Raw genomic sequence first — 22589 nt, forward strand, 5'->3', positions numbered from 1 at the left:
GATTTTCAGCAACCTAGTTGTAAGCGTGGTGTTTACAACTTGGTGTAAACATTGTCTTTGTTTATGATCCTACCTATAATTTACATTCACACTTGCACTCACATACACTCATTAGGTTTTTATTTTTATTTTACTGGATTAGCTATGCCACAATTTAAAGTCTTAGGGAAGTTGTCGGTTTGTTGGCAATTGCTTCTACTCCCGACAGTTACCCCGAGGGTAGTATATGCACTTGAATTATTTTGCAGGTATGGTGAAGCACTTTCATGAAAGGAAAAGAGAAGAAATTGAAGGACAATAAATGCGACAAAAGTGAAGAAGTATAAAGACAAGCTTCGGACACATAGCACAAGGATTTCAACGATCGTAGAATGCTTCATCTTCTTCTTCTATGACTAGCACAACGCTAAGCATAGGGGAGGACTTGGCGGATGACACAAGGATCACGGTGGCCAGAAGATGCTCATTTTTCTTCTTCTATGCTAAGCACAATGCTTAAGCATGGGAGGCTGTGCTACACTTCATTACAAGCATCGAAAGGACGGTAAATTCTTCCTCAACCTTCTCTTTGTCCATCTCTTTCTAAATGCCTGTGTATATAAGCCTCCAACCATATACTCGATGCAACCTTTGTATATATCTCCCTATAATAACATGGCTACTAGGAGTACAACCTAGTTTTTATTTTCAATAAATCATGATCACCATCACCTTGTGCTCACCATGATATTAATAATTTTGGTATAATCTTGCTTATGGAAAAATGATGAAGGTTGTCGCTTTATTTTACCTACATAATGTTGTATATGACTTGATTAATTGCTCTCTTTTTAAACTGTTTAAGTACCGGTTCTTTTAATTGTGAAGTTTAAATGACTAAATTATAGACCCACAAACTTTATGTTGCTCCTTAATTTAAGTTTTCTGATGACTTGATAACTTGATTTGTTTTTATTTAAAATTACTTCATATTCTATCTACATTTGTGAATCTCTTGCAAAGTTGTACCTACCAGAGCCTATATACATGCATGATCTTTCATGATAAAATCTTTAGATTGCAAACTTATATTTTGATGAGTTGGGTTAAAATTCATTTATGTGGTATGAGACTTAGAAGCTGACCATCTCCTTTGTGCAAACCTTTTTCTTGCTAACCTTTCTATCCATGCATTGTGAGTTTCTACACTAGAAATTTCACAAACTTCACTGGGCATCCAACCTAAACCCAAATTATCATTTTTATAACTACCTCCTTGACCACAACCTATTATTGAGTATGGAAAAATATTTTGACAAATATTCAAAAGATTAATCAGTGCATTTTTAAGAAAATCAAGACCTGGAGGCGTCCACTAGTACGGAGAATAAAAAGTGAAGAAACAGAGGCCAGAAGGGGTCAGGCCGATCGGCCTGAGGTGTTTCCCCCTCTATTCCCTTTGAAATTTGGCATGGAAGTCCCTCTAGAGGAATAAAATAATTTTTTATAGAAGATCAAAAATTTTGGTACTTACATCAGCAGATTATCTTTCTTCCTTTTCATGCTCGAGGACGAGCATCGTCTAAGCATAGGGGAGGAGTCATCCCATTATTTTTTATTATTGCTGAGTAAAGTACTATGTTGCAAAAAGCTCTGAGGAGCAAAAAGAAAAAAATGAGGAAAAAGAAAGAAAGAAGAAAGAACAGAAAAAGGAATGAAAAAGAAATATATATATATATATATATATAATGGAGAAAAAAATAAAATGCTCCTCAATTCTTCGAGCCTCATTAAAGTTCCTAGTGCTTTCAAGATGAAGGATTGATCCATACTTAATTTCTAACCATGTGCAATCCGATTATGAGAACTTCACTTGTGTCTCGCGATCACCCTTTGCCCTATCACATGTCCACTATCTAAACATTTTTGTTTCATCCCTCTCCCTCTCCAACATTTATTTTCCATGGCGTTTTTAACAAGTTTCAGTAATCCCAATAGATCTCTCTCTTAGTTTGACTATTTCAGAGATAATATTTTGCTAGAATTGTTTCTACCTACCAAGCACCACATAAGCCTTCCATTTTTATATATGAGTAGAATAGGTTGAAAATAATCAAGTATAGGCTTGAGTGACTTGATGAGATGAGTGTTCATTTGCAAGAGAATTTCACTTATATTGGATTTGCATCTTTTTGAAAAATTCTTCACGATGGAACAAGATAAAGGTCTGACATTCACTTAAGCCCTCGTTTGGTTCTTCCCCCCTAAACTTTAGCTCCTGTCACATTGAATGTTTAGATACTAATTAGAAGTATTAAACATAGACTTTTTACAAAACCCATTGCACAGATGGAGGCTAAACGGCGAGACGAATCTATTAAGCCTAATTAGTCCATGATTTGATAATGTGCTGCTACAGTAACCATTTGCTAATGATGGATTAATTAGCCTTAATAGATTCGTCTCGCCGTTTAGCCTCCACCTATGTAATTAGTTTTATAATTAACTCATATTTAGTCCTTCTAATTAACCTCCGAATATTCGATGTGACACGGACTAAACTTTAGCTCAAGAAACCAAACACCCCCTAAGTTCAAGAGCATTGTATTTATTTTTATTGTGACATGTTATTTATTGCTAGTCCATCTTCCATGATGAAAAAGTAGCCAGTTACAACTTGAACTTTAAATGCTAAATACTTAAGAGAGCAATGTGTCTTGTTATATATAACTGAATGCAGGGATGACATCGAAGGACAATGCTGATTTCTTGATTAAACAAGTATCCTAGACCTGCTCTAAGACGAGCAAGGTTTAAGTATGGAGGGATTATCGACGCTCGTTATTGACACACTTTTAGTATCATTTAAGTGGTGTTTTCATACATATTCTTATAGTAACCCGCCACTTGCCACCTGAAATAACCCCATTTCTACATATGCATTGTATTTGGAGGATATTCTGTTTTCATAGGAAATTGAACTATATTGGAGCATAATTGAACAATCCCCTGGACAAGCAACAACCCAGAGAAAGACGAAGGCTAACGGACCCAAAAAGGGCCTAGACCGATCGGCCTATAGAGGCCCAAACTGATCGGCCTAGGGTCGTCCTCAGGGCCCCGATCATGCTCACTTTTGGCAAGCACTCCTCCAACATTATTTAAGGGCTAAGTTTCTGAAGATATGGCAAGATGAGTTCGGGATCAAAGAGTATCAAGCAGAGATTTGGAAAGTTATCAAAGATCAATCTCATCCCGAAGCTATCGACGTGCTAGGCCCACATGCAAGTAAAAATAAGTTTTCAAAACATCAGAGGAGACTTGGCGATGAAGTTGGGCGCGAGGGGATAAAAGGAAGGGCATGGCCGATCAGCCTGGAAACCTCCCCTCCCCCAAACTGATCGGCCTGGGGCCTTCCTTGCTCCCCTCACCTTCCTATTCAACAACGTGTGTTCCAGACTATAAGTATGCCCAAAATTCATCGGCACATGGAATCCATCCAGCAAAACTCGACGAAACCAAAGGCATACAACAGAGGGAGTTGAGGGCCGCTGCAAGTCTTCGGAGTTGTCTAGGAGATGGCTTAGGCCAGACCTAGCCGCCATGGCCTCCCTGCACGGTTGTGCAATAGTGGAGATCAGGAGCAGGAGAAGATCGTCGATTGTATGTACTCGGAGGTGATGATCTAAATACATCTATAATATAAGCAGTGTTCTTCATGTCATCCGATCTGTTAGCAACTCAATGCCTCCTTTTATACTTTTTGTCTATCGTGGATATGCCTGTTCCTAGTCTAGATCCGGGTTAGACTATCTAGCATGCTTGGTGTAATTATGGTGATTAGCTCTAGTATGTTCATGCCCTTAAACTTCCTGCGTTGATAGGGGGATCATGACAGGGTCTGCTTCCGTGTAGAGTGGAGGTTTTTGAGATGTTGACCGGAGGCAGTATTTTAAAGATTGGTTTAGATGAGATGCATGATATGCTTGCTTATTAGCTAGATCTACAACCTTGTTACCCATGGTTATGCTATCTCATATGAATCTGTGGATGTGATCAATCTATGCTCTATCATTCATATCTATTATGTTTACCTTTATATGCAATTGATGCTTCATGTTAGGATTAGATCTGTTAATTTAGATAGAAAACTCTAGTTAGTTTGCTGCCGATCCCCGAATTGATAAACCTTGGATAGAATACTCTAAAAAAAGCTACGATGATACATACGCTCGTGGTTCACAACTTGGCGTGTTAATTACCGTCAACAGGTTCTTTTGATGTGAGGAGCGGGTTGACCCGTGACCCTTGTTTATCTCTGACGGGGCAGAGGGGCAGCAACAGAGGCGCTCCGAACCGCACCCTTTGCAGGCTGAGTGATACTCACAATAATCTGTTGCTACTAAAGTTAGCGGTTAGAATACAGAAAGCTAACTAGACTTGATTTTTACTTATGCTCAAAATAATCTATAAAGTACTGTTGATTTTGGCACTTTGGCAGTACCTATTTTGTATGCATATGCCTAGTGAATAAAATCGTTCGTATTGCTTTGGTGTGTGTATATATATATATTCCTTTGGTACCTCCAGCGAGGTGTAATTTTAACAAAGGACAATTTAGCAAAGCGAAGATGGTCTAGAGTAAAAAATGTTGTTTCTGCAATTGTAATGAAACAATTAAACATCTCTTTTTTAACTGTCAACATGAGAAGACTATTTGGATGATTGTTCATATAGCTACTGGGTTAAATGCACCTAAATTAGTATCTCATATGCTTTGAAACTGGTTAACGAGCATAAGCCTACTGATTTTCGTGGAGGTCGTAGCTCTTATATGGGCTATTTGGTGTATGCGTAACGATTTAGTTTTTGAGAAAAAAACGATTTACCTCTTTTGTGCAGGCTGTTTTTAGGGAAGCATATTGGTTGCAATTTTTGTCTCTATTGCAGCGTGAGAAATCTAAGGGAAACTATCCGTTTAGCAAGCAAAGCGTTGGAGATTCTCGCTTTGGATATCTTTATCAAAAATGGATGTGAATGGATGGAGAAGCAATACTAGACTTTACTTTTAATTTGTTTCCCTTTATATGCGTACATCTTTTCTTTTTTCAATCAGCTTTTAAGCTGAGAAAACTATAAATGTGCTATGTGCGGTCGGAAAAAAATGCAGGCATGTATTCTGATGCGTGTGTTATTAGAATCTTGTTCCTCGAAACTAAACTAGTTGTGGTAATTAAAATACCACAAAAGGTAGCACGACTATTTTTGCATGTTTTATTTTAGTTCAAAGTATCCTTGATTGAAATTTGATGTTTTGTAGTTTAGTAGATACATTATGTGCGTGTTGTGTTTTGAGATGACTGTATTTTCTGCTCTAATAATTTTATTCTAGCTATTTATTACTTGTTACATCAAAATTAAAGCTACGTGCATGGCGCAGCTGCTTACCGTCAGCCAGAATGAAGTTTGTGTAAATGTGTTACAAGAGAAACTAGTAGCAGAATATAGTAATGTATTATTAGAATGTCAATATAATGCTCAACGCATTATTATTTATTTTGTTATGTTATATGAAATAAAGGAATAAGTGATGCTGAAATGTCAATGTTCTTGCTATGAGGATAAGGGAATTACTTCCTATCGGTAGGCTATAGTTCATTATTTGGTTGATGATATTAAATACATGTGGCGCTATATGTTTATGTGCGTCCATGTAGAGAGCGTGCGGAATTATCCACAATTTCAAGAATTTTTTGTGGTAATGAATAGAAGTTTTTGCATCTTTTGGAAGAAAAAAGAAAACCAAATTCTTAGTCTTCTTTCTAGTGGGATGTGTACTATGTTACCATTATATACATCGTCCATGCTTATTATTAAGGTTTTGAATCAAGACTCTCTTTTTTTAATGGAATTATACATTTATACTTTTGTGGCTTACTCGGGCTTGTTTGGAACAAAGAAATTCAAATAAGAGGAATGGGAAAAAAACGCAGGAATACGATGGAGTGAAAAGTGACAAATTACAGGATTACAAAATACAAAACACATGAATGTAAAATTTAAGCTGTTTGGATTGCAGGAATTCATAAACACAGGAATAATAAACGTAGGCTAATAGAAATATTGATTAGATTGTGTTGATAACATTAACACGACTGAACAGTCAAAGGTACTTTTGTTACCACGCAGAAAAACAAATGATGTAATTCCATTGCCCCTCTTACACGTGGGCCCTACGGTTATTTTGCCATCTGCAAGCCTGAAGCCACCCATCGTTCTTATCCACACACACGCTCACACCATCGTCGTCATCCTCCCTGAAACAACTAGCTCAGGCGACAGGCGCCATGACCTCAAAGGTCAGCGGAGCACAGTCGGAGGCCAGCAGCCCAGCATCAAGTGGCGAGCTCTCGACCTCTTCGAGCACGCTTGAAGCCGCTCTCCTCTCCTTCGCCAACCAAAGCTCCACCCCCAAATCAAGAGAAATGGGTTTCTCTCTTACTGGGCGGAGTTTTTTTTTTTTGTCTTTTCCTTTATTTCCTTTTATTGCTCAAATGAAGCTTTCCTCCCGAAGGCTCAAGCTGTGTGTGGCGAGGAGGAAGAGCACACCTGGTAAACTTGATTAGCATGTGAGAATGCGAGCGAGCGTTGCAGGAAATTTTTCCCTGAGCTCGGAGCACATTTTTTCTTTCCTCCAAAAGTACAGTCTCCCTTGCCGTTCCTCTGGAAAGTATATCTTCAATTCCTTCGTTCCAAACGTGTAGCTCGTCTTCCTTTCCTATGGAAGTGAAAACTTCATTTTCCCTACGTTTTTCCTCCATTCCAAAAAGGGTCGAAATTGTGCTCATTTCGTTTTGTGAGGACAAGCTTTTAATCAACAATTAAACTATTGATGCATAATTTGTGAAAATAAACTAGCGTCATTAGAATGGTGTTGGAATAGACACTTGCTAATAATTATAATTTTATATAACATAAATAAAATACAAATAGAGTAATTACCGGTCAAAGCCTTTTCAACAAAATATGATTTGTAAAAAATGAAGGATTTTTGGATGGATAAATCTACTGTCCTGTTTTATATTAGCGCTATTATCTGGACTAGTACATTTATCCTCCATCCAAATATGACAGCTAAAATAGCATACGAAGAAGTACAGGTCTGGGTCGTCAAAACAGAAATGATAGCGTTAGGATTAAGCAGATTGGTCAGCAGGGACCGCAGCACAGCGTGACTCAAAGCAAGTCTCCCTATTTTGCCCCTAAGAAATAACGGCACACTTTACTTACTTCCTTGACACAAAGCACCGCGAAAAGTAGCCGGCAAGTTATTGCAAACTGCAAAGCGCGTGGGAGAAAAGAACCAGGGCTAGAACTCGCCGGTAAAGAATCATCAATTGAGAAAAGATTCAGGCAAAAATAGAGGGATTAGATTCGAGTTGTGCCCTCCAAATTAAGCATCCTCTCGGCAGCTGCGTCCTGCATGTTCGAGGCCGCACCAATAGAAACCCCCTAGTGTGGTAACGAGGAATCTGAGCCGGTCGATAAAACTTACTAAAAAGCCACACACATGCTGTCTACACGGATGACGCGAGGACGGCGCTTGTCAAGCCACAGCGAAAAACAAGCCTGATGATGTTCTCTCCAATTGGGGCCGCATGCAAAACCAGTGTCATGCTGTGTAGCTGGCTGCGTACTGAGATCTGCGTGCGATTCACGGCGTCGTAAGCAAAGAGACCTTCCAACCGAAGCAATTGAAAACAGGGACACAGCTGTCGATCGAGAGGGTTGCTGTGAAACGACGCCGTGTGTAACGCCTTCGCTTGCCGGCTAGCGATCGCATCCGGCCCTCCTGCGCACGCGTTATCTATAAATAGTTGTCGCACACCCGCACCTCGCCCTCCATCTCCCTTCCTCTAGCCTCCACACCAACAGCTAGAGTCGCGACCGAGCTCGCTCGTGGTCGGTCTTCAGTTCTTCGTCCTTGAGCCTCTGCGGTTGGTTTGGTCTCGGCAGAGGTCTTGCGCAGAGTCGCAGACATGCAGCCCGCCGGAAACACCACCACCACGACGACGACGACGGAGATCTGGCAGTGGCAGTGCGCCGTGTGCCGAGCTGACTGGAAGATGCTGCGCCAGGTGACCACTCGCTGCCCGCACGGCCACGGCTGCCGCTGCTGCCAGGGTAGTATTCCTCCGCCATCTGCAGGAAACCCTCCACTTCCTCATCACCATCACCACCACCACCACCACCATCGCCGTCACCATCATCTTCCTCAACAGGAGGTTAGTTTTGAGAAAACTTTGTAGCTTCCATCTAACTAGAGTACTAGACTTTAGATTTACAACAGGATATGTCGTTTATTAACAAGAAAATTAACAAGCTTGCCACACTCGTACTTATGTTATTGCATTGCAGGGCACCAGCTGGGCTTTGGCTGCTGACGCTGACGAGGGATCCAAATCCAAGAACGCCGGGCGCAACACCACTACTCTGAGCCCTGCCCCTCCCGCCGTGGCGCAGGTCTGCTGGGTTCCGGACCCGCACCTGATGGTGCAGCAGCTCAGGGAGTTCGAGCACCTCAACGACGAGGTGGTCGCGCTCAGGGTGCAGCTCCAGGAGTACGCGGCGGAGATCGAGAGGAGCATCAGCAGGAGGGACGACGACGCCGGGACGGACTGGTTCCTCACCCTCCCGACCAGCGTCAGGGACGTCCTCGTCATGGCCAAGGACACCATCGAGTCATTCATCGCCATGTCCACTACTGCTCCGGCGAATTAAGCAGCAGCTGTAGTTATATATATACAAATGTTGTGGTTACTCGTTCGACATTAACGACCATCTCTCCTGTGTGCGAGTATGTAACTATGTGAGGCTTTGTCATGCTTGGTTATCTCTGGTACTAGGTGAATTTGCAGGTATTCTGTAGTCTGGTATGAGTATAGTGTGAGAGGATATTGTTGGTGGTGTCGATCAAAGCTATGAGGATATTGTTGGAACGGGCTGTAAACCAGTCGTCACACTGGACTTGCTTGCTATGAGAATATAGCCCCTGACCTGGGCTGCCTTGTTGGGTTCGTAAAATAGGAATACATGGGTTTCATTCAGTCTCGCATACTCGGTTTTGTAACATTTGGCAACACCTCCAACCTGTCACTAACCATTTTGGCTGACGCGCAGTAAAAAATTCTCCAGCAAATTTTACCAGACTGAGCACCACGGTAAGAATTATAGACAGCATGAAAGCAATAACAGCAAAAACCCAACAGTTGAAAACTAGGTTCGTCAATCAGTTACAGCCAGTTCCGATATCATGGGACTAACTCCGTACAAGAAATTAACTGCAGTTGAAATCTAATCCTCCAGCAGAGACAATGAAAGCATGACAGACGTGCACACATCTGACAGGATACCAGCAGACAGAAAACAAGCGTAGCTTCAACCGAGTTCCGACTTCCACGTGCCACGATGATGACGGATTGCCCCATCTTAGTCAACATTCATCGCACCAGAATGGTAGTTGTCAAGCTCCTTGTCCAATTGGTCGGCTGATTTCTCAACATTTCCCTTGCGCACATAGCCACGTCCACGGCCCCTGCCAAAGCTACTACGCCCACGCCCGCGAACTTGTCTTCCCCCTCTTTGAGTAAAACCCCCGCGCACTTGTCCTCCCCCTCTTTGAGCAAAACCTCCACGCTTCCACCTGAACATGACAATGATTACGAAAAGCATGGATTGTGGATGTTAAATCTTGCATTCTACTATGAACAATAGATGCAGGTGTTTTTGTTGACAAGACAAATTAAGTACTTCCGAACATCATACAGTTGTTGTAGTTCAGACGTTCAGGTCACATTGGATGTAGTTGCTGGTTACACGTCCCCGGTAAATACCACAAGAATGTTCCATTAATACAAGACAGACAGACAGGAGCGTACCACACATGGGGAAAAATAAATATCAAATCTGCCACAACCACACATGATTTCAAATATGTTTAAAAATACTCTCGCTTAAACACAACTAACAGTTGACTACTTGTTTGACATGGTTATTTCAGTAAAACATTTTTGGTCACAGGAGGAAAGTCGCGCTATTTGTAATCCTAATAAGCAATAACAAAATATCTAGTCATGAGAGCATACCCGGGAAGTGAATTAGATGAGCCAGCTGTACCTCGACCAAACCCATTCCCACCAGGCCTGAAAAGAAATGTGTCCCAGAAAAAAAGAAAAGGAAGAAAGTTAGAATTCCTACAACATGCCTGGTGAATCCAACCAGCAAAGGCCTCCTTTCGGCCACACGCTGCCAAAGAAGAGCCATACCCATACATCATTACAACTTCTCTCTGTCCTCTTCCCCTTGCACCAGGAACAACACTAATCCGGGGTGTGGCAGCAGCAGAAAGACCCAAATCTGCTCCTATCACTTCAATCTTCATCGCCTTCCCATCAAGGCGCACATTATTATATCGTTTCAGTGCCGCAAGAGCTTCGCTTCTCCTGGTGAATATCACCTCAGCAGAACCCTGTTTGAGAATATCCACGAACAAACCAGTGAACAAATTTAGTACAGATAGCATGTTTCTGTTTTTGTTAAGCAATCAGAACACCAATATATTATAATTATTAATTACAATATGCCAGGAAACAGAAGACAACAACATAAACCAAATTTAAAAAAAAACAGCTGAAATAAGAAAGATACACTTGAAGCCTTGCAGGAACCTCTAGAGAAACAATGGAACCAAAGGCCATTTTGAATGGCTAGTATGGTGCACCAGACTAAATTCAAGTAGGTTATAAATACCCAACATTTCAGCTAGGTATCCGCCTAGCACCTAGGTATTTTTCCTATTTTTTCTCCAATTTTGTGTGTAACATAGAACATTTCCTATTTTCTCCATTTTCCTACATCAATATGGCAAAAGTACAATTTATCACCAACCATTTTTTTGAAACATCGGTAAAATTGTCATAAAACTACAGACCTAGAATAAAAGTACTTCAAAAACTACATATTTAAAAAAATTGTATCACAAAAGTGTTTAGTGTGTAAGGTATCACAAAATTTCAAGTTCCACCCAGCCAAAATATGTATTTATATGATACATTGCACACTCAGTTTGTAATTTTGTGGTATTATTTATCAAATGTGTAGTTTTGTGATACTTTGGCATGTTCTATCAGTTTTGCAATACAACTTCTTAATTCTGTGGTTTTGTGATACAACTTCTTAATTTTGTAGTTTTGCAAATTTTACTCTGTACCTTAATTACAAAACACACATTTGTGCTGCAGAAAAAGAATCAAGCAAGCTTTAGAGAACTCACAGTTGGGTGTCTATTATTGTCATAGTGAACAGCACAGTGCTTCAAATGACCCATTTCTGAAAAAAGCTCCTGAAGCAATATTGTTGATAGACAAACATCAGGCTTCAGAAATGCTGAACATGGATGGGACTGTCAGATATCATAGTACGAAGATGAGGATCCAGCTACCTTTATATCTTCCCTGGTCACCCCATAGTGCAAGTTTGAAATGTACAACTTTGTACCAGATTCTATCCCAGAAAGCCCAGCTGCCACCATGCTATCCTCAAACAGATCATGCCTCCACACAAAATCCTTTGCTTTATTGAATGACTGATATTCCATAACATGCATGACCAAATTGTGACGAGAAAGTATTAGCATAAAATCACAAACTTATCAATCCACGGCACCTGATGAGGCAATTAGCATCAGCAAAATCATAAAACCCTATACCATTGCATAGAATGGTGCTATTTCTGTATAAATCAAAGGCCTTATCCAAAGATTAATATGTGGCCCATGAGCATGCTGACAATGAGTACGGACAATGTTTTCAGTTTGAACTTTGAAGCATTAGCCAGCACAAACCAACATATATCTCGCCGCCCAACAAACTCAGCAGAAAAGAGCCAGTTCTTTGATCATTCAAAATGTGAAACCTGTTGGATCCTCTCTGAAGCTCCACAATTAAAAGGTAGCAGGTATGGTCTGAATTGAAACATTGGGCTGTCCCCTTTTAATAAGTTTATAGCCACTTCTTGTCAGGTACCTACTGTAGTTTGGATTCTTGAAGGTATACAGAAAAACAGTGATAGTTTTGTGCTTGCCTTGGCAATAGCAAACGATGAGGATCGAGTATTAACACCAAGTGGCCTTCGTGAAGGCACCCCAAGTCCCCTTCCACGGAAGGTGCCAGTACCACGCCCACGCCATGATCCACGGGCCAATCTTTGACCATCACCTCTGCCTCGACCCCCTCCTTGTCCCCTGCCTCTTCCCCTTCCCCTCCCATTTCTGCTCTTAATCAAATCATCGAGTGGAACGTCCAAAGATGTTGCCATTCAAACAAAAATTTTAAGGCCCAAAGTTAAGAACAAAACCCTGCACAGGAGAAAACAATTTCAGAAAGTTGATTGTTCAGTTGAACACAGTAGACCAGGCAAGCACACACATGCACAGACAGATAATTGCAGCCTTAAAGTTACCTCCGTTTTTCACTTCTTTGGTATAATTAAGAGATTAATACTATGTCCAAAAGCATGCAACCAAGTGTTTTGCAGTTTAAAGGAAGTTTCCTACATTGGACTTTATACGATTAAGATACATGAGTCTTTTAGTTGTCACCTTATTCTTCAACACTTATCATCATGTTTCTTAAAAACTTTTCTCCGACTTTCCACATATAAACAATTCTATGAGCCAATCACAAGCTCCCAAGTTACCATTTATGAAGGCAAATACAGCATCATGAAAAAATCTCAGTAATGTTAAAATATTGCAGTATCAGGCACCCTCAAAGCATAGAAGTAAAATGGAAAAGGAGTATTTGAATGAAAAAAAAACAGGCTTATTACAATAACCTTTCCAATCCTCTACAGTACCCATTCTATGTTCTCTAATCTGAACACAGAAACAAAATGAAAGCACTCCAAACAAAGAATTACATTATGCAAATGCAATAGCATCTACATTGGTATAGGGGCAAATTTCTCCAGACAATGTAAGTTAAACTCAAATAATACAAGGGAGCTAATCACTCCTTTGGTCTGTGGCGTGTGTCGTCGTTAGGCAGTTAGGGCCTAAATCCTAACATCTTTCTTTCTTCTATTAATGAAAAGATATGCAGCTCTCATGCATGTTCGAGCAGAAAAAAGGGGAGCCAATCACAGTCGGCAGGGTGGCATGATGAAACCATATCTACTTGCTAGCAATGACAGAACCTCATATCACCTAAACTTTGCAGCCTTAACATCATGAGAACCTAGATCACACTGCAATTCACACAAATGCAACCAACCCTAAAAAGTCACACAGCTTGTCTAAGGAGCTAACTAAGCCTGTTCGGCGGATACGCTTCTTTTCCACTAAGGGCCACGCCCGAATTTCATTACTCCATGAAGCAACGAAATTACAGATTTTGTTCAGTAGAACACACGGTTCAGAAAATACGCTTCTACTGGTGAAGTGTGAAATGTCTGACACTCCCTTGTACCGTACAGCCAAAATGCCATAGGTTTTGAACTTTACTTTAGGTCTCGACTTGAAATTTAGTAATATATGCAAGTGAAATGTTTTTTCATGTAGTACTTACCAGCAAAACAAGTTTTGATTAAAACTCAAGTCAGTGAATCTCAACAGAAACAACTACTTCTGTCTTGTGCACTCCTAAGGACATGTTCAAATAAAATACTCAACAGTAATCACTACCTATCATTGACGTAAAACATGACCGACTCCAAATCCCCATGGGCACAAAAGAATGATTTGCATCAAAGCATCAACACACACCAATCTGGCATGTAATTACCGCTAATTGCTCCTTCAAAAATTTTGCGGTTCTACTAGTACCTACAAATCAATGATGGTTCGGCCATGCTGAAATCAATCAAGGTAAAAAAAAAAAAGCAAAAGAGATTCACACACACCTGGGGGTGACAGGACACTGGGGATCTGGACGGGCCGGTGGTGATTTCGTTAGCCGGCGAGGGAGGCCGATGGATCGTTCGCAGAGGCTCCTGGGGCAACAGCGCAAAGTTTAATTCCGGTGGCGGGGTGACTCAACCCAACGCAGGTCAGCTCCGCAGCCGCGGCCGCCAGCAGCGAGACGAGATCCCAGCAGCCCTAATCGCCTGACTGCCTGAGGGCTCGCGCGGCGGCGCGCTGGTCGGGGACGCGGTTAGGAACGAGGTGCGACCCGCTGGATGGGCTCGGGATCGGCCAGTTCTCTGAGGACGCGGCGAGATGGGCTTCTGCCGGCGACTCGGCGAGTCGTCTTCTCGCCTCGTTCGACTCGAGGAGAGAGGAAAGAGGATAGAGGAGAGGACGGCTTCGGTGTGGGGCCAGGGGATTAGGTTCTTTTTTTTGCGTGGTTTTCCTCCGCCGGGTGGGTCCACTTATAAATGAGGACGCGCAGCTCGAGGAAAAGAATCCAAAATGTGAACCTAGGCCCAACGAGCGTCCTCATCTACTACTGTGCCTGCGCTGCCACGGTGGGCTGCCAGCCCATCTTGTAAAGGCCCAGCATGCGAAGACCAAGAAAGCCTTGGGCTTTCTCTCTCCTAGCAGCCAGCAGCGTGCGTATGCACGGACCAGCTTCTCTGCGATCATGGATGCGACAGGTTTCCGACGACCCCAGTGGATGCGCACGTGCCGAAAAGGCGGCCAGTTCCGCGTCGAACGAACCTGGCACTGACATCAGCATCTAGTGGAAGTTTCTCGCCTTGGCTTCGAAGGAACCCGTGGGGCCGCGCGCCCAGCTTCCTACCGCGGCTCTCACCACTCCACACTATGAAAGCGCTCCTGGCTTTTGCTCGTACTTTGCTTGATGCTTTTGTTCTCTCTGCCGGCCTAATCTCCCTCGTACCGGCTCCACATCCCATCGACATGCCCGTATCTGGCTGTCTTCCAAATGAAGCTCCACACGACCGGAGCGACCGAGCATTTCCCAAATATGTACCGGAGCTTCTTTTTCTCTGATCGAATGCTTCATCAACAGCAGTGACTAAAAATGCAGAGTTTACATGCGCCTGTGGCCTGTACATCGAATGCCCTGTCCGTTTAATCCACGAACTCTCGAGGAATTAATCCGTGTTCAGAATTGCGACAGCGACGGCACTAATGAAGCATTGAGGCTAGAGAGTTGTTGGGAATGCCGGTCGCCATCAGCTTCCACATGCTGCACGCGTACGCTTGCCCACGAGGTACCTGTCAGTCAATCCCCTGGTGCCCTGCTGCAATGCGATTACAACCTTGAAAACTACTGGAAGCAACACGCTAGAGATAAGATTGGACGCAGCGATTCAACCGTTTGACCTGATGTCGCTGTCTCCTACTACCCAACCCAACTCCCTCTCGTTTTCGTCATGGCATGCATCTGCACGATAATCCCCCATCGATCAATAATGCAATGCCACGGTGGCACCGAAAGCATCCAAACGGCGGCCGCCAACTGTGTCTGACGGTGCACAAGAATGGGGCCAGTTCATTCTACTTCACAGGAGGCACATTCTCAATTCGCATTAAGCTTACTCGATCAAATACTCTACTACTGATAATCAGTCATCAGTAATAGAAAAAAGAAAGTCAGCAGCTGGAACAGCGACGAGTCCGGGTCAGAAGCTCAGAGCAGCCCGCGCGGCTTCTCAGGCCAGCAAGTGGCAAGTGGAAAGGATGATTGGCTGCAGCGCTATGCACCTACCAAGCATGTGCATTACTGTCAACCACTGGCACAACTGCTCAGCACCGTTGTTTAAGACCAAATCGTTATCCTTGACCTTGCACGATCCGGGTGCACAACCGACCAGTTTGTCCACAATAGAGCTGGGATTTGAACAAATCTTAGTTGAACTCTTGTTGTATTCGTGCTTGGAAACAAATCTGGATGGTACTCTTCCTCCTGCCAGAACAAATTTCGATGGTATCCTGTCAAGGGCATACGCCCGTAGAAAGGAAACTGCTGTATGCCTTCGTTGACCGAGATGGATGCTGGATGCTACCGGCCTACTGCCCTCTCGTTATCTCACATAGCATCTGATTCCGTATTTTCCAAAGAAGTCCTTGTTTACTTCCCAAGTTGGGAGGTGCCAAATTGGCATTTTGCTATAAATGCGACACTGTAGCGTTTCGTTTGTATTTGTGAATTATTATCCAAATATTGATTAATTAGGCTCAAAAGATTCGTCTCGCAAAGTACAACAAAACTGTGCAATTAGTTTTTGATTTCGTCTACATTTAGTACTCCATGCATGTACCGCAAGTTTGATGTGATGGGGAATCTTCTTTTTGCATAGTGTCAAAGTTGGGAGTTTGGAGGGAAGTAAACAAGGGCGAAAGAGATCTGCACCCTTATTTTATTTTATTGGAGTCAGTTTGATCAAAATTATAGAGAGAATTACGAAGATTTATAGCACCCTCTATTCCAAATTATAAGTCATTTTATCTCTATCGGAGAGTCAAACTATTTTATATTTGATCAAAATTATAAAGAGTATTATAAAAATTTATGGCACCAAATATATATGCTATGAAAATATATTTAATGAAAAAATATAATGGTAATATGTTATCTTATATAAGTATATGTTATTACTTTATTGTATAAATTTAGTAAAATTTGACATACTTTGACTCTTCGTGGAATGGAATGGAAGTTGGAACGAGATGGAAGTTGGAATGAGAACGAAGGGAGTACCGTTTTACGCGGTCCGGATCTCACCGTCCACCGGCTTCCGGCGGCCGGACGGCTGCTGATGCGTCCCGCGGCCGCCGCGCCGCCGCGTGACTGGCCGCGTCGATCCGAAAGCGCCGCGAAGGAAAGCGAAGGGCCCCATGCACCGCTGCCCCGCGGGCGCAGCGCACGCGGTGGTCACAAGACAGCAAAGCACGCCGGCCCCACCAGGAGGCCACCACTCCAGCTCGCGGGGCTCGTGGGATCCGGAAGAAACAAGGCCACAAAATCATTTTTTATAATCTAAAGACAACTCCCAAAAAGACGCCCAGTCCAAACCCGCAGCCCCCAGCAGCAGGCCAGCAGCCGGACTCGGAGGCAGCCGAGGAGGCGACCGGCTGACCGCAGCGCGGAGAGCCAGAGACAAGGAGCGCGCAGGCGCGGCGCAGCCGCCACAGTCCGCACCGGACCCCGTGGACTAGGCGAGCGCGCGGGGGAGCCTCGCGGGCGGCGGGCGGCGATGTCGGTGAGCTGCGGGCTGGAGTGGGTGGTGTGCCTGGGGTGCACGCGGTGGGCGTGGAAGCGGCTCACCTACATCGGCGCCTACGACAGCGAGACGTGGCCGGCGGCGGCCCCCGCCGAGTTCGAGCCCGTCCCACGCCTCTGCCGCGTCGTGCTCGCCAACTACGACCCAGACCTCAGCAACCCCAAGTTCGCGCCGCCGGGACGCGGGTACGCCGACGTCGACCCCAAGGGCATCGTCAAGCGCGCCACCTACGACGACGTCGGCAACCGGTGCCCGCCATACCTCATCTACGTCGACGAGGCGCACAAGGAGATCATCCTCGCCGTGCGCGGCCTCAACCTCGTCCGCAACGCGGACTACAAGGTGATGATTGGATTGGAATCACCGGGGAGGCTGTTTTTTACTTTCGAGGGAGAGAGGCGAGACTTGACGGATCTTCTTCGCCGGTGCAGGTGCTCATGGACAACAAGCTCGGGATGCAGATGTTCGACGGCGGCTACGTGCACCACGGCCTGCTCAAGGCCGCCCAGTACATCCTGGAGCGGGAGACGGAGACGCTGCGGGACCTGCTGCGGCGCTACGGCCCCGAGTACAAGCTCATCTTCACCGGCCACTCACTTGGCTCCGGCATCGCTGCGCTCATGACCGTGCTCGTCGTCAACAACCGCAAGGAGTTCGACAATATACCCAGGAGCCGAATCAAGTGCTACGCGCTCGCGCCCGCCAGGTGTATGTCGCTCAACCTCGCCGTCAAGTACGCAGACGTCGTCAGCTCCGTCGTGCTCCAGGTACGGGGTGCCGTTCCGTGTTAGGTTGTTGATTTCGGTGCTTTTCATGAACTATCGCCCTGTTGGAATGGTTTGGGAGAGCCTATGGGGAGCAATTTTGTCAAATGTGCCTTGCTTGTTGCCTGATTGGGAATGTTTGAGAAGGGTGAACTAGTTTGATTGTACAGAACGGTAGGAATCCCATCATTTAATTTGGCTGCAGTCGTGCTCTGAAGAAAGGTTGTTCAGAGGGGGTTAAGTGCTCTCTGCCGATCATGAAATGCAATGTTTAGTTTGAGGAGCAGCAGAGCTTGTTCCCGTAAATCGTACACAGTTTTCCTCATTTCCTGAGTAGACAATTAATTTGTTTTATGCAGGAAGTCAGGTTTTTGTATATGAAGAAACTTCGCTAGCACGCTTGTCCATAGTATATAATTTGTATGTGCTGCAACTGCTAATATTGGTTGTTGCTCTGTTGTTGTCTTGTATATTCTGAATAAGTGAATATAAACTCAACCCATCCTGTGTTGTCAGTTTAACTGTGAAGTCTTTGACTAACTTTAACTGTCTTTTCCAGGATGACTTTTTGCCAAGAACACCAACGCCGCTAGAGTACATTTTTGGGTCTATCTTCTGGTAACCTGACCTGATTCACTTTCTCCAGATGCTTATGCAGTTTGCTTTCGTTCATTAAAAATACTGCATGTATGATCGAATTTTTCACCAGGCCTTTATACTTTGGACAGCTTGCCCTGCTTGCTATTCCTCATTTGCTTGAGAGATACATTTAAACAAGACAAGCGAAAATTTAAGGATCCAAGAAGATTGTATGCTCCTGGGCGAATGTATCATATCGTTGAGAGGAAATTTTGCAGGTAATTGGTGTCTTTAGATAGTACCTGCTATTTACTGTTTTTTCTGTTTATATAGTAACTAGCATAAATAATAACCGACTCTTCTAGTATAAGGAAGCTCTAAATCCTTACACCACTGTGTTTCCCTTTCCCATGATTTAAGCAAGGAATTTTAATCTTTTGTTTTTTCTAGCAGAAGCAGCAAAGCTTTAGTCTGCTCATGCATTAGAGCATGGATTTTCACAGCTAACGAGAATTGAGGAATATGAACTTCATGTATTCTTAGATATATTGTTTGAATGCCAGCCGGGTTTGAAGCTTTAGTATCTTTTATAGGACAAAAATCAGAGGGATGTCTTTCCCTCTGGTCGAGTCCTATTTGTCATTTGAATAGATGATGAAGCATACCCTTGTTTTCCTCAACTTTCTTGTTTGTAGTTTCTGCTGATCAATGATAACAAGATAAAGTGGACTAGGAATCTAATAAAAAATGAGGTAGGGTTCAGAAACCTAGTACAGATAGGGTATCTGAAAAATGTGGTCTGCATATACATGTATAGCCAGAGAAAATCATAAGAAATCTTGCAGATGTTTCCTTAGAATTTCTTCATTGTTGCGCACAAAAGTTATCTTTTCACATGTCTAATCACTACATTACTACTCATATGTAGATGCGGAAGGTTCCCGCCTGAGGTCAGAACTGCTATTCCTGTGGAAGGACGATTTGAGCATGTTGTGCTATCATGCAGTACCACTTCTGATCATGCCATTGCTTGGATCGAGCGAGAATCACAAAAGGCTTTAGAGGTATACACATGTTATACTACGTGTTTGCTGGTTTATTTTCACAATTTTCCATAAGCCTTCTTTTTTTGCACACTGTAGTGTCATATTGACGGCGTGTCTGATTGCTAAATCTAGGTGGTCTTATACTTATGTTTGATATGTCAATAATTATACTAGTTTACCAGAAACAGAAGGGAAGATCCCTTCTGTATATACATAGATATCTAGTTTTCTTGCATTCACCTCTCTTGTACTAGAAACCGAAGTTGTGTTTTCTATGTAACATTCAAGAGGCCTTGGGAGTTGGGATCTTTCGTTGATCAATTAAGATGGAACGGACATGCTGTCAAAGGTCTCAAAACCATTACTCCCTTTCTGTTCAAGTAATGCAAAATGCTGCTAGAGGTGAGCTGAGAAGTGATTGCCCAGAGATTGTATCATATAAATATGGATCTAGCAGGTTTAATCAAGTTTCATGACACTACTGGCCAAATGGTGCTGTGCTCGTATGCCCTAGTTGTGTGATTTTCAGATGTGGTTTCCACTCAGAAAACTGGGCCAGCACTCAAAGTTTTTGCCGTCCTTTTGGGGAAAAAAAACACAAATGGCGCTGTGTTGTTGTAATAATGTACTTATCACATGTTCATACTTCACACCAAAGCAGCCACAAGCTCACAGCAATGAATGGACTAGTCTGATGTAGGTTTGGACCTATGGTTAGGTCAAAGCTTGCTGCCTCTTCCTCCAAAATTTCCTGAGCTCCTGACTAATATTAAGTTTCCACTTGCTAATTCCTAAGTAGCACATAGTAAGTCAGGCGCCTTTGGATGGTGGCTAGTAGCCTTGTAAGATTTAATTTTGTATGTGATTTTTTGAATACTCCAAAATTAGCCATACATGGTAATTTTGTAAGGAACCATCATAATTCATAAGTTGCAGCCTTCTTTCATAAGAAAGATCACATGCAGGATAAGCCTGAATTAATCTCCTCATTATATGCGTTAGCATTACAGTATAACTGCTTGATAAATGAAAAGGATGTGCAAAATCCTGTCAAATGTTAGGTTTGGTTCCATAGGTCTGCAAGTCAACAGTGCAAAAATTTTACTTGGAATATTTTTAATAGATTTATGCGGTTACTGCCCATCTTTCCTTTTTTTTTTTTGCTTCTGTTATTTCTCTTTTCTGCATATTTTTCTGTGTTATGATTTGCATGGAAGATGCTCTATCTTTTCCTAGTACTGAATTGACTTGGAAGAAAACGGAAAATTTGTTTGCAAACAAAAATTTCAGAAATGCACATCTGCTGGAACTTGCCATTGGTTTTTGCACCGATTTGTTTAGTTCGACATAGTGAATATTTGTTTATGACTGCATGTCTACATTTATATATTTGTCGCAGCTAATGAAGGAAAGTGAGAATGCAATGGCTCCACCTCCACAACAAAAGATGGAGAGGTTGCAAAGTTTTGAGGAGGAGCACAAGAGTGCCCTCCAGAGAGCGAAGACATTGGATGTTCCTCATGCTGCTGATCTGTCAGAAGAGGAAATTCAGGAGGATGGTAGCACTGCACCACCCTCTGATACTCATAGCGAGACGACTATGGAACCGAAATCTGCAGGAAGAAGCAGCTGGGACGAACTGATGGAGAAGCTTTTCACCAGGGATGAAGATGGGAAACTCGTCGTGAAGAAGGACATGGCGAAGGAGATTGTTGTTGAGTAATGATGATTATAAGACTACTCTGCACATGGTAGTTCATTCTTTTGGCTGGATGTACAAAGGAGTAAGTTGTGGCCGCGATACATCTATACTATTTTGTTTTTTGCTAGTCTGTTGAAACGTCTTTTTGAGGTCCATTCATTTTTCAGTATAGAGAAGAGGGGTAGTGCAAAGGGCTATATAGTTCGCATTTGTGTAGAGGCTTCATCTATGTGCATTCTTGGACCTTTGAAGTCTTGTAAATTTATCAATACAGGCTTTGTACTAGTTTGTACATTGTTCTCTGTAATGGATCGCAAGTTAAGAATTTATTTGGGAAGTTAAAATTGTTGCATGATAATTGATTACACCATCATGCTTTGTTCCAATTCTACAGTCCATCAATAATGGATCACAACCCATAAGTGCAATCTATTTTTTTCATTTTAGTTTGTTTTTTAATCTTTTTATCCCAATCTCTATAACAAATCATTCTTATTGCATTATGATTATAAACATGTGCACATTCTTCAACATTTTCTAAACTTAATTCACCAATCTGTGAAGCATTAACATTTTAGATAAAAACTAGTTCAACATTTTATGTATAAATTTAGAAATTAATCTATAATTATATTTTCAGTGATGGCCTGTAGGCTAGAACTGACTGTACAGTTAGCAGTTATTGAAGATTTGAAGTCGATTCATGGCTAGAGCTAATGTTAATTCTTGACATAGGACTAATTTTGATACGTTCTGTCCGTCAGTTTTACAAAGGACTGATTGTGATAATGCTACTATGTCTTGATAAATTTAGCACATCCGACTGCGATATAAATAAGTATAAATTATACATGTGGTTTTTATTATAGTAATTAGTAGTGGACCAGACCTATGGTTCGACCGGTAAAAGATTAAACCAGAGTATAACGGTTTGGTTCGATTAAGAGACCATTCCTGCAATCGGACCGTTAAAACCGGATGAACCGGCGGGTTTTTTTTGAACCGCCGAACCGGACGGTTTTATCTCTTGCCTGGATTTGCTCTGGTCTCTCCCACGTTGGTCCAACCAAATGCCCAGCCCAAGCACCCTTCGGCTCCGCTCCGCTCAGTTGCTCGCACACGCACGGTCACACGGCGGCGGGCGGCGCATCCGGATTCACGAGCAGAAGGGCGGCGGGCTGGCGGCGCATCGCATCGCGATCAGGCGACGAGGCCGCCGTTTCTCCTCCCGCGTCCCATGCGGCCCTGTTCTTCGCCGGCAGAGGGCCTGTC

At 43.0% G+C, this 22589-nt stretch overlaps 3 protein-coding genes across 5 annotated transcripts; 2 read left to right on the forward strand and 1 right to left on the reverse strand.

Annotated features, from left to right (window-relative positions):
* The first annotated feature begins 7859 nt into the window (after positions 1–7859).
* On the forward strand, positions 7860–9017 carry LOC117853413 (uncharacterized). Its single transcript, XM_034735783.2, has 2 exons — positions 7860–8264; positions 8398–9017. The coding sequence occupies exons 1-2, from the start codon at positions 8019–8021 to the stop codon at positions 8758–8760; spliced, it is 609 nt and encodes a 202-aa protein (XP_034591674.1). The 5' UTR covers positions 7860–8018; the 3' UTR covers positions 8761–9017.
* A 211-nt stretch (positions 9018–9228) lies between these two features.
* On the reverse strand, positions 9229–14363 carry LOC117852621 (THO complex subunit 4D). 3 transcript variants are annotated; one of them, XM_034734790.2, is made up of 7 exons: positions 13939–14363; positions 12121–12394; positions 11480–11623; positions 11312–11380; positions 10311–10507; positions 10125–10181; positions 9229–9682 (listed from the first exon to the last, which is right to left on the reverse strand). In XM_034734790.2, exons 2-7 carry the CDS (start codon positions 12352–12354, stop codon positions 9469–9471), a joined length of 915 nt encoding a protein of 304 aa, XP_034590681.1. In that variant the 5' UTR covers positions 12355–12394; positions 13939–14363; the 3' UTR covers positions 9229–9468. The 3 variants fall into 3 exon arrangements, with proteins under 3 accessions (XP_034590681.1, XP_034590679.1, XP_034590680.1); XM_034734788.2 differs by having other exon boundaries at positions 10305–10507; positions 13939–14361; XM_034734789.2 differs by lacking the exon at positions 13939–14363 and adding an exon at positions 13721–13861 and having other exon boundaries at positions 10305–10507.
* Positions 14364–16982: 2619 nt separating this feature from the next.
* LOC117853086 (uncharacterized) lies at positions 16983–21675 on the forward strand. Its single transcript, XM_034735451.2, has 6 exons — positions 16983–17568; positions 17658–17993; positions 18550–18608; positions 18719–18847; positions 19498–19633; positions 21015–21675. Exons 1-6 carry the CDS (start codon positions 17200–17202, stop codon positions 21336–21338), a joined length of 1353 nt encoding a protein of 450 aa, XP_034591342.1. The 5' UTR covers positions 16983–17199; the 3' UTR covers positions 21339–21675.
* The last annotated feature ends 914 nt before the right edge of the window (positions 21676–22589 follow it).

Source organism: Setaria viridis, chromosome 4 (genome assembly GCF_005286985.2).
Source record: "Setaria viridis chromosome 4, Setaria_viridis_v4.0, whole genome shotgun sequence".
Taxonomy (NCBI): Eukaryota; Viridiplantae; Streptophyta; class Magnoliopsida; order Poales; family Poaceae; genus Setaria; species Setaria viridis.

Excerpts from the sequence above, each read along its gene's own strand:
- LOC117853413 (XM_034735783.2), top strand. The coding sequence starts at position 8,019 with ATGCAGCCCGCCGGAAACACCACCACCACGACGACGACGACGGAGATC. Across the intron at positions 8,265-8,397 it reads ATCATCTTCCTCAACAGGAG|GGCACCAGCTGGGCTTTGGC; the intron begins GTTAGTTTTGAG and ends ATTGCATTGCAG.
- LOC117853086 (XM_034735451.2), top strand. The coding sequence starts at position 17,200 with ATGTCGGTGAGCTGCGGGCTGGAGTGGGTGGTGTGCCTGGGGTGCACG. Across the intron at positions 17,569-17,657 it reads TCCGCAACGCGGACTACAAG|GTGCTCATGGACAACAAGCT; the intron begins GTGATGATTGGA and ends TCGCCGGTGCAG. Across the intron at positions 18,609-18,718 it reads ATTTTTGGGTCTATCTTCTG|CTTGCCCTGCTTGCTATTCC; the intron begins GTAACCTGACCT and ends TACTTTGGACAG.
- LOC117852621 (XM_034734788.2), bottom strand. The coding sequence starts at position 12,354 with ATGGCAACATCTTTGGACGTTCCACTCGATGATTTGATTAAGAGCAGA. Across the intron at positions 11,381-11,479 it reads TGACCAGGGAAGATATAAAG|GAGCTTTTTTCAGAAATGGG; the intron begins GTAGCTGGATCC and ends ATATTGCTTCAG. Across the intron at positions 9,683-10,124 it reads TCATCTAATTCACTTCCCGG|GTGGAAGCGTGGAGGTTTTG; the intron begins GTATGCTCTCAT and ends TGTCATGTTCAG.